Here is a 12,290-nt window from a genome sequence, read left to right on the forward strand (position 1 = left end):
CAAATCTCTTTTTAATGGCAACATAACTTACACGCTGTTTCTGAAGAATCTAAGCAGTCATCTTTAAGCCTGAGTACAATGCAGCTTATTTTCAATTTAACAAACCTCCTGAGTACGAATGGCTTCCTCTTTCGGTGCTCTGCACATTGCTCTCTTGCTCATATCAACTAATGTGCTAATAAAATGTATCAAGGCGCTTCATTAGAACATCACAAAGTAAGATTTGACACTCAGCCAAGTAAGGAGATATTATAGCAGATGGCAAAAAGCTTTGTCAAAGTGGCAAATTTAAAGGAGCGTGGGAAAAGAGAGGTAAAGAGGAAATCCCAGAGATGAGAGCCTGAGCAGCTGAAAGCACAGCCACCATAGAGACCTTACAGTGCAGCAGGAGGCCATTCAGCCCATTGAGTCTGCACCGACCACAATCCCACCCGTAAACCACACAGTTACCCTGCTAATCCCCCAGACTCTAGGGTCAATTTAGCATGGCCAATGAATCTAACCCACACATCTTTCGGACTGTGGGAGGAAACCGGAGAACCCGGAGGAAACCCACGCAGACACAGGGAGAATGTGCAGACTTCACACAGACAGTGACCCAAGCCAGGAATCAAACCCTGGTCCCTGGCGCTGTGAGGCCGCAATGCTAACCACTGTGCCACCGTGCCGCCCCATCAATGGTGGAGAAATTAAAATCCGTGATTCTCCGGAGGCTAGAATTAAATGAGCACCAAAATTTCGGAGGGTTTGGAGCTGTTGGAAATTATAGAGATCAGGAGAGGCTTATAGGGCGGGCAACGGTGATTCTCCGGAGGCAGCCATTCACACCTCACTGTATATCACTGTATACTAGGCATCTAAGACACCTATGTCAGACACCTATTCATAGACTACAGCTTAGCCTTTGACACCATTATTCCTATGAGACTCATCTCCAAACTTCATAGCCTGGGGCTCAGCTCCTCCCTCTGCAACTGGATCCTAGACTTCCTAACCCACAGACCGCAGTCAGTAAGGATAGACAACAACACCTCCTCCATGATCATCTCAACACCGGTGCTCCGCTAGGCTGTGTCCTGAGCCTCTTACTATACTCCTCATACACCTCTGACTGTATCCTAGACTTCCTAACCTGCAGACCGCAGTCAGTAAGGATAGGCAACAACACCTCCTCCATGATCATCCAGTGCTCCACAAGGCTGTGTCCTCATCCCATTACTATATTCCTTATACACCACTGACAGTATGGCCAAATTCCCCTCCAACTCGATTTTCAAGTTTGCTGATGTGAGATCTGACCCACTGTTGTGGGTCGGATCTCAAACAATGATGAGACAGAGTACAGGAAAGAGATAGAGAATCTGGTGAACTGGTGCGACGGCAATAATCTCTCCCTCAATGTCAACAAAACGAAGGAGATAGTCATTGACTTCAGGAAGCGTAAAGGAGAACATGCCCCTGTCTACATCAACAGGGACGAAGTAGAAATGGTCAAGAGCTTCAAGTATTTAGATGTCCAGATCACCAACAACCTGTCCTGGTCCTTTCATGTAGGCGCTATAATTAAGAAAGCCCATCAACGCCTCTACTTTCTCAGGAGACGAAGGAAATTTGGCATGTCTGCTACAACTCTCACCAGCCTCTACAGATGCGCCATAGAAAGCATTCTTTCCAGTTGTATCACAGCTTGGTACGGCTCCTGCTCGGTCCGAGACCACAAGAAACTACAAAGGGTCATGAATGAAGCCCAGTCTATCACTCAAACCAGCCTCCCATCCATTGACTCTGTCTACACTTCCCACTGCCTCAGAAATGCAGCCAGTATAATGAAGGACCCCACAGGCACCGGACATACTCTCTTCCACCTACTTACATCGCGAAAAAGATACAAAAGTCTGCCGACATATACCAACCAACACAAGAACAGCTTATACCCTGCTGCTGTCAGATTTTTGAATGGACCTACCTTGCATTAAGTTGATCTTTCTCTACACTCTAGCTATGACTGTAACACTACATTCTGCACTCTCTCCTTTCCTGCTCCATGTACAGTATGCTTTGTCTGTATAGTGCGCAAGAAACAATACTTTTCACTGTATACTAATACATGTGACGATAATCAAATCAAATCAAACTAGGAATGGTGATAGAGGTGCCAAGGATATTGGTTTATAGATATGACTTAGTGTGAATAATCTAGTGTTGTAGATTTGGGCTGGGTTTTTCTGCTCCCCACACCCCTCCCCGACCAGTGGTGCAGCCAGCGAGCAACTCAAGTTGCCATTTTCTTCAGCAAGACCCGGAAGATCCGAGTGGTGGCCAATGGTGAACTGCCTCTGTCGCCCAAAAACCTGCCACGGTGGGACTAGAAAATGCGGACCTTGGACTAGAGTTCATTTCTTTTAGCTTGTGACTTGGCTTGAACATAAATGACTTGATAACATTCCTCTGTGGTAAAGCAAAAGGTATTTTCTTTTAGTCGCGGCATTATACCATTTATTGAACCATGAACCACAATGCATGTAATCTAGCATAGGTTTTGTTCCCTTCTTGCCTGATCTCTACCCATTGCCACCACTGACTGGCTGCTTTGGAGACTCGGTCTGCCCGATCCACAGCAGTGATTGGCCAACCAGCTTGGGACAGATTCCCCATTCCCTCCTCCCTCAGTGACCTATTGTGAGGAGAGATCTGTTTGATGGCAACAATGGAAACACCTGGAGGTGGAAAACGTAACTCCAATAGGTGAGTTAAATAAAGGGTTTCAACCAATTTGTCTTACATGATTCAGGGATTCTTGAAATCTTTTGGAGCTGCACTCCTCCAGTCAAGTGGAAAGTATTTAATCACATGACTGACTTTTGGACAGACTTTGGGGAGTCAGGAGGTGAGTTACTCACCACAAAGTCCCCAGCCTCTGACTGCGCTTGGAGCCACAGGATTTATATGGTTCATCCATCACTATTCAACAGTGATTTGATGGTGGGGTATTTAGTGATGACAATGGCATCGGACATCAATGCCGGAATTTTACCGCCTCTCCCGCCCGAGGCCAATGGAGAATGCCATTCTGCGAGCCACGCCCACCCTGCTTCTGGGGCGGGCGAGGAGTTAAAATTCCGGCACAAAAGGGCAGAGGGAAGGGGAGAAGTGGGGGGTTAGTCTCTCTCCTGCTACTGACAGAAATATCTATCCATAATTTTAAGCACGTCTGTACCGCGAAGAGCAGAAAAGGATTAGTTTAATGATACATATAACTAAGCCATGCAGTTTGTTTTATTCATTTCATTTCTTGTCCAATAGAGAAGATGGTTGTTGTGCAACTCACCGAAAAAATTCTCACTTCCTTGTATTTTTGATTAAATTGACATCTGTGTGTGAGTGAGTTCATCAGTACTTCAAGCATGGGAAACTGGCTGGTGAATGAGGGAGTTTCGATCTTCGTGATTGTAAGTATTCCAAACGTAAAAAGCAACGGTTCCACACTTTTACACGTGGCTTCATTCCTCTTTTACGAGTCGTTTTAAATAAAAATAAACCGTTTTAAATATTTTTAAGGCGAGCTGTGGTGTTAAATTTACATTTTGTTATTTTTGTGGCTACTATTTCGGAGAACTGAAATGCTCATGCTTTCAATTGTTTGTTCTTTCAAGAATAAATGATAAAACAAAACACTTGAATTGCACAAAGAAATCCTAAGAAATTGCTCATAGAATTGTTCTAATTAGAAAATACAATTTCCTCTCTGATGCTTCTTTAGCTAAATAATGAATATTAAATATTTAGATTCAAGTATTCCCCTTCGTTAGTGCCAGAGTGTGGCGACCAGGGGATTTTCACAATCACTTAATTGCAGTGTTAATTAATAAACTTTGTTGCCTTTGCTTTGCCATGGCATTCAATTTGTTTTAGATAAGATGTGTCAAATAACAAGCAGAAAATTTGTTATCACTTGAGCAAATAGAAAGTATATTTTAATGAAGGATATTGTTGTATTTATTCATGTTAGCAAGGGAACCACAAACTTGTTGTAACAGTGAGTTTGAGCGTTTACTGTTAATTGCATATTTGATACAACAGTTTAATCATTATTTTATCGGACTCATAATCCAAAATCCTAAAGTCTGGATTAATAAATGAATAGTTCAACCCCACCACTGTAGTTTCAGAATGATTTTGATTTGATTTGATTTATTAATGTCACATGCTAGTTTCTTGCAGTCTTGTAACCTGTGAATTCAGGTTACAAAAATTTGAAAATAAAGCACTAAATAATGAACTTGAAGCTACCAGTTAAAACCACAATTGGTTCATTAATGTCCTTCTGGGGAAGGAGCCCTATCGAACTTTCATGTATGATTGACTCTTAGCAACCGTCTGAAGTGATCTCGGAAGGCATCCTAGATCAAAGGATGCTATCAAAATCACTGTAAAAAAAATAGAAAGAATTGTATTGCAGCAGTACAAGAAGGTGACCCAGTTCAACCATCTCAGGACAATTAGGGGTGGGCAATAAATGATAGTCTTCCCATTAATGACGCCCACATTTTTTGGGGGGTTGAGAGATTATTTGCACAGTTGTTCTAATTTTTGATTAGCACCTCTATCTTACAAAGGAGTCTGGAGAGCTTCATTCAATAAATATTTGAATGTGAAGAGTCAACAGATTTGAAGCATAAGCACGGTGGCACAATGGGTAGCACTGTTGCCTCACAACTCCAGGGACCAAGGTTTGATTCCTGGCTTGGTTCACTGTCTATGTGGAGTTTGCACATTTTCCCGTGTCTGAGTGAGCTTCCTCCCACAGTCCAAAGAGGTGCAGGTTAGGTTGATTGGCCATGCTAAATTGCCCCTTAGTGTCCCGGGATGTGTAGGTTAGCGGGATTAATATGTGGCATGATGGAGAGAGGGCCTGGGTGTGTGCGTCAGTGCAGATGTGATGGGCTAAATGGCCTCCTTCTGCACTGTAGGGGTTCTATGATGAATTGTTCAAATTGTTATTAATAGCACAAGCAGATACGGCAAATATGTTTTATTCAAACTGATGTACTTTAGGAAGTGAATTCGAGAACTTTTTATTATTTTTACTCTGGTCAAGATTTTGGAAATTAACTTTTGCGTAACAGTTAGTGTTGAAGTGTGATATTTTATTCTAGTGTGTGCTCTCTAAACGGTGATGTTCCTATTCCTAAAATTGGGTATTAACCCTTTGCTCTCATTCTGCTTCTGACTTGTTCGCAAAGTTCCTCTATTCTGGTGTTTGTACATGATTGTGCCTGAAGAGGGCACAAAAATGTAAATTACGTGGCAGTGGATATCACTGAGCTAAGATTTTCCCTAAGAGTTCTGCGCAAAAATAAGGGGTCAACCATCTCCATAAAAACCTGGTGCTGTTGATTCTTGACCTGCTGTTCAGTTATTAATAATCATAAATGAAGGCTTGGTAATATCAAGATAGATCTTTACTTTTAACTTTTTGGATTGATCTGCTACTTCAAGACTTTTTGCAAAATACTGTTAGTCTTTTACATTGTAGTGTTGGGGTTGTGCTCTGACACATCACCCAACCCCTCACCCCTTGTGACATGGTTCATTTGCATGCACTAAATAGGAAGCAACCACGAGCCTCTTTAACAGCTGCCAAAGACACCGATCCAAGTCTCTCCTGGCCACAATTATTTTCTTAGGCAGATATTGCAAGAATCTAGACATCCCATAATGATACTGCTGCTCTATACCACCCTGGAATAAAAGAAATAAGACTCATAGCCATACCAACTCCCTTCTATTCCTGGAACATCATCCCAGCGAAGGCACTGATTGAGTCATTGATATTCCTAATAAGAAGATAAAATCACAACTTTTGGTGACAATCGCTAATTTTAGCACGGACCAATTATCATCTGCAGCCCTCACTTTTAACATTTGACGCCAGCCATAGTTGTTGTTTAACAGGTTGGTCCTGATTGATGGCCACAAATCAAAATGTAGTTTCATTTAATATTTTGTCCACATGTCTGCCTTATACTGCCATCACTGCCTTATACTGCCATCACTATTTATGCTTGTATCTATCATGTGAATGGGTGGTCTGAGACATGCCCTGTTGAAAGGGTACTTTGACACTTCCATCCATTGTTGCAGGTAGAATCATAGAATCCCTACAGTGCAGAAGGAGGCCATTCGGCCATCGAGTCTGCACCAACAACAATCCCACCCAGGGCCTATCCCTATAACCCCATGTGTTTACCCTGCTAGTTCTCCTGACACTAAGGGGCAATTTAGCATGGCCAATCAACCTAATCCACAGATCTTTTGACAGTGGGAAGAAACCGGAGCACCCGGAGGAAACCCACACAGACATGGAGAGAACGTGCAAACTCCACACAGTCACCCAAGGCCGGAATTGAACCCAGGTCTCTGGAACTGTGAGGCAGCAGTGCTAACCACTGTGCCACCTTGCCTGATTGGAATAATGCGTTGTTCTAACTCCATAGCATGGAATTTTTGTAACTTTTTCAGAAGTCAACCTGACTAACCATCTTGGCCCCCTGTTGAGCAAGGATGCTGCAGAAAAGGCCATGACCCAGGAGTAGCTAGCTTCCCTAATCCAGCGGTTACAGAATGTAAGAGGAATCTGAAATTGAAGGCTCATTAAAATATTTAAGTGAGTGCCCTGCTTCCTGGAAGCCTCCCAGATTGGATGCCCCTCTCATTTCACCTCTATTGCTAACCAGAGGCAGGCAAATTTGACGCGGGTTGGGTTCGGGGTTTAAGTTTGGGTCTCACCTGACCCAAACTTCCATTTTTCGGGGCTTAAAATGGCCCCCATTATACCAGGGTTTGTATTACTCTGCACTGCGCATTGACATAAAACACTGCTGACATGTTTGTTTCTTTGAAATCAATTCTGACTGACAATAGGAACATTGAATAGTTACGGAACAGAAGAAGGCCATTCAGCCAGTCACATCCATGTTGGATTATCAAAAATAATTCAGCTCGTCTCACTCCCCAACCTTTCCCTGTAATCCTGGAATACTGTTTTCTCTTCGGATGCTTATCCAACCCCCTTGTGAATGCCATGATTGAATCTACTCCCCAGAATACTCTCAAGCAGGGCGTTGTAGATCAGGAACACCTTCTGAGTAAAGAAGGTTGCACTTTCCGCAAACGCAGTGCATGAGCAATTGCACCACTTCACTCGGTAATGTCATTGTGAGCGACGGAGATCAAACTCTACTCATTGTACCTACATGCCTTATAATATAAAACACTCGGCAGAGCAAGGACTAACGTGGGACTGAAGTGTGGCAACCCCCACAGTATGTAATCACATGGTAAAAAACCAGTCTAGAAGAGCACTTCGTAAGCATTTAGCCTGCATGTAAGACCATACTTAGAACTGTAAATAATTAAAGTCTGCTAATAAAGGTTTAAACATACAAGTTCTCATCAAGATCTCATCATTGACGCACCACCACAGTAACATCAAGAGCCCATATTATGACACTCACTCGCCAAACCTGGGTGTGACGCTTATCCTCAACATTTAGTTTCTCCCCTTTTTTAAACAAAATTCAAACTCACAGGAACCCTAATCAGAGCTGAACTGAAGAAGAAGATTCAATTAACAACCCTAGAGAATGGATTTTGGAACCAGAAAGGGTATTCTATTCAGAACAAAATACAATACCCATTTTCACCTAGGAAATTTCTTTATCTTTCTCTCGGGCACATTGTCAGTTCTACTACAGGCACCGAGCCCCAAATCCGCTCGGGACCAGATGTGTGCCGGATTTGGGGATTTTATGGATGTTAGATCCTAGGCCTAGCATGAACTTATAATACATAAAATAAAGCATGAGGAAGAGAGAACAAAAGGGTTTTATTCAAATTGCTACCCAGGGTGCCAGCTTCGAATGTGGCTGGTTTTTGAGTCCTTCTGGATTGAGGGGCACTGGATAAGAAGTGTGGTACCTGTATTTACAAAGCCTGGGAGATCACTCATCCATACCTGATCCATTTTGCTTTTCTCTGCACTGTTTTCTTTTACACAATCTGCAACATACATAGTTTCATTAACAATAACCACAGAAATGTCTGGTTTTACTTTCCAATGTTTTATACCGGACTGTGTTTGCAGTCTATGCATCAATGGTTTTCTGTGCAGACAAGTTTACAATGTAGGTGGGTGCTGGTGGCCTGCATTGGCAGGAGACACAGCGCGTAAAAAAAGTTTCTCTTCATATCACCATTAGTTGTTTTGTTATTCACCTCGGATTCTTTCCAACAATGGAAATTCTTTTTCTTTAGATACTTTAGGCAGATCCTTAATTACTTTTAGCATTCTTTTCAAATCTCCTCTCAGCATCGAGCTCGACCTTACCTGCCATTCACACCACGTTCCAGCTGCAGCGAGGGTGGAGAACTTGGCGGCCAGCCAAATCTCCATTCACTGCAGCGGAATGGGAAAACCCCGCTGGTGTGAACAATGGTAGGTTTCCAGCCATCACCAATCTACCCACACATCCCACAGCCCTAGAATCATTTTTGTAAGGGTGGATTTTCCAGCTGTTTCTGCCAGCATGATCACCCAGTCCCACTGACAGCAATTTCCCGCCTCTGGCTCCCTGGTGGTTGCGGGTATGAACAATGGGGAACCCCGTTGACAGCGACAGGACTGGAAAATCCCACCACCAGCCAATGGGGGACTGCCTCCGCTACTGCAAAACATGTCACTGGGGGGGAGGGGGTGGAAGATCCCACTCTGAATCTTTAGTGCCCCCTTGCTAAATCCTTCCTAAAGTGTCATGCCCAGAATTGTATGAAACATTCCAGACAAGACCTAAGCAGTTTAAGAGTCACAACTTCCTTGTTTTTGTACTCTATGCCTCTTTATGTAACACTCAGGATCCTTTATGCCTTTTTAACCACTTTCTCAGCCTGCCCTGCCACCTTGAACAATTTGCACATACTTACCTCTAGGTCTCTCTATCCCGACACCACCTTCAGAATTGTATCCTTTCATTCAGCTCGCCTCTCCTTGTCCTTCCTACTGAAATGTATCATTTCATGCTTCCCTGCATTAAATTTCATTTGTCATTTATCTGAAAATTCCACCAGCTTGTCTATATTCCTCTACTACTATACTCAACACGCTACTTTTGTGTCATCTGAACGTTTCGAAATTGTGGCTTGTATGCCCAAATCAATGTTGTTAATTTATATCAAGAAAAACAATGGTTCCAGTATCGACCCTGGGGAATCCCTTATACACCTTCCTCCAAAACAAAATCAACTAGTCACCACCACTCTCCGGTTCCTTTCAATCCAGCTTCATACCCATGCTGCCACTGTCCCTTTTACTGAATAGGTTTCAACTTTACTGGCAAGCCAATGTGTGGCACTTTATCAAACACCTATTGCATACTTATTCTCCCATCTCACATGCCAAGCTATCACTGTCACCAAGAATGGAGAATTTGGTGCTCAGCCAAATCTCCATTCACTGGAGCGGGATTGGAGAATCCATGCCGCGGGCAAGGTTGGAGAATCTGGTCCAGGGCCTCTTTTGCATGGTCCTTATTAACTCCCTCTTTTACCTCATCAAAAATCTCAATCAAATTAGTTAAACATGATTTGCCTTTAATAAGTCCCTAATTAACCCACATCTACCCATGTAACTGTTAATTTTGTTCTGGATTATAATTTCTCTAATTATAATCCAGAAGGTTTTCTGACCACCAAGTTTAAACTGGCTGACTGACATGTAGTTGCCAGATTTATCTTTACACACTTTTTTGAGCAAGGTTGTAATGTTTGCAATTCTTCAATCCTCTGGCACTATCTGTACAACTAAGGATGATTAGGAGGCTATGACCAGCAGGGCCTCAGCAATTTCCGCCCTTAATTCTAAAATTTATTTATTAGTCACAAGTAAGGCTTACATTAACACTGCAATGACACCACCACAGACTGGCACCTGTCCGGGTCAATGCACCTAACCAGCACGTCTTTCAGAATGTGGGAGGAAACCGGAGCACCCAAGGAAACCCACGCAGACACGAGGAGAATGTGCAAACTCCACACAGACAGTGACCCAAGGCAGGAATCGAACCCAGGTCCCTGGCGCTGTGAGACACCACCGTGTCACCTGATAATTCCCTCCGTAACCTTGGATGCGCCCATTCAGTCCTAGTGACTTAATAATTTTATGTACAGTTAGTCGTTCTTAAATCACTTCTTTATCAATTTTAATCCATTTAATGCCTCAACTATCTCCTCTTTCACTAACCTGACTTTTCTTATTCTCTTTCTTTGCCACTCTCTCATTTTCTATCTCACTTGCTCTCTAACTTTCCATGTTCAGCCTGATTCTTATTTTGCATTATAAAGCTGACATCTGTCACATGTAGCCGTTTCCTACTTCATACTCTCTATCTCGTTTTTTATATAGCTCTGGCTTTGCTTGCACTGCCTTTCCCCCTTGTGGCGAATGAATCTCGACTGCACCCAAGCCATCTCCTCTTTATAGGCAGCCCATTGTTACATTACAGTTTTCCCTGTTAATCTTTTATTCGAGTTTACCTGGACCAGATCTGTTCTCACTCCACTGAAATCGGTCCTCCTCCAATTAGAATCATACAACGCCTACAGTGCAGAAGGTGGCTATACAGCCCCTTGAGTCTGCACTGACTCTCCAACAGGGCATCTTACCCAGGCCCTAGCCCCGTAACCCCACATATTTACCCTGCTAATCTACACACTTTTGTGACACTAAGGGGTAATTTACCATGGCCAATCCACCTAACCTGCACATCTTAGGACTGTAGGAGGAAACTGGAGCACCCAGAGTAAACCCACGCAGACGCGGGGAGAATGTGCAAACTCGACACAGATAGTCATCCAAGGCTGGAATTGAACCCAGGTCCCTGGCGTTGTGAGGCAGCAGTGCTAACCGTTGTGCCACTGTGTCGCTCGCCCTCATATAAAGGGGTAAAATTAAACTATTTTACTCAAATTTCTCCTTTTCCTTTTCTGCAGCTGACATTGGGCATGATTTACCAGCTGTTCACACCACACTCTCACAGCAGCGAGGTTGGAGAATTTAGCGGCCAGCCAAATCTCCATTTACTGCAGCGGGATGGGAAAATCCCGCCGGAGTGAATGACCGTAACATTCCGGCCATTATGTTTGAATGTTTAGGTTAGCTAAATATCTATACACTTTCTTGACGGTAAAAGTGTAGGGTGGCATTTAATCCAGGCCAGTAATTGAAATTCTTCAATTTTTTTCCTGCCTGACTGCAATGTTATATATATTATAACTGATGTAGTTCAATCTACTTAATACTAATTACTCATCCTGGACGTACAGTACAAAGATATTGAAAAAGTATTGTACTTTGGGGGAACCTATTGTTTTTGTTCTTGCTTATATCTGTCTTACTTCTCAGTAAACTTCATTCATACTTTTCATCCTGAACTATATGATTTGCCAACATGGTGTATCCAATTAGTTGGAAGGATCAAGCATGCATGATGGTATCGCTCCTACTTCCAGTGATAAAATGATATAATGTTCGCTGATAGACTTGCTATCATTGCTACTTTGTACATGAGGTCAAGTCTTGGTTCATGGGAAACATTAGCACAGTGGTTAGCACTGCTGCTTCACAGCTCCAGGGACCTGGGTTCGATTCCCGGCTTGGGTCACTGTCTGTGTGGAGTTTGCACATTCTCTTCGTGTCTGCATGGGTTTCCTCCGGGTCCTCCGGTTTCCTCTCACAGTCCAAAGATGTGCGGGTTAGGTTGATTGGCCATGCTAAAATTGCCCCTTAGTGTCCTGAGATGCGTAGGTTAGAGGGATTCGCGGGTAAATGTGTAGGGATGTGGGGGTAGGGCCTGGGTGGGATTGTGGTTGGTGCAGGCAGGATGGGCCAGATGGCCTCTTTCTGCACTGTAGGGTTTCTATGATTTCTATGATTACTTTGTGTTTGGAAGCTGCCTAAACTGCTGAGAAAATGTTTGGAAAAGTTCAAGTACGAGAACAAGTTGCATAGGCAAATGTATAGAAGGCTAAGTGATGATCTAATTGACCTGTTTAAGGTGATCAAAGGCATTGCTAGGGTAGATAGAGAGAAAATAGCTCCTCTCATAGGGAATCAAAACAAGAGGATATAACCTGAAAATTTGAGCTAGGTCTTTCAGGAGTGATGCCCAGAAAGGATGGTGGAAATCTGAAACTCTTGCAGCGAGGTAAACTGAAAAATTCAAAATTGAAAGAAT

The 12,290-nt window shown here is 43.1% G+C and overlaps 1 protein-coding gene across 1 annotated transcript in view; it reads left to right on the forward strand.

The window, feature by feature from the left end:
- The first annotated feature begins 3,389 nt into the window (after positions 1-3,389).
- LOC144506439 (NADPH oxidase 2-like) overlaps positions 3,390-12,290 on the forward strand; it is a 55,375-nt gene continuing 46,474 nt past the window's right edge. The window contains exon 1 of the mRNA XM_078232556.1: positions 3,390-3,449. Coding sequence (XP_078088682.1) covers positions 3,405-3,449 — 45 coding nt within the window. The 5' untranslated portion in view covers positions 3,390-3,404. The remainder of the gene's footprint in view (positions 3,450-12,290) is intronic.

Source organism: Mustelus asterias, chromosome 17, assembly GCF_964213995.1.
Source record: "Mustelus asterias chromosome 17, sMusAst1.hap1.1, whole genome shotgun sequence".
Lineage (NCBI taxonomy): Eukaryota > Metazoa > Chordata > Chondrichthyes > Carcharhiniformes > Triakidae > Mustelus > Mustelus asterias.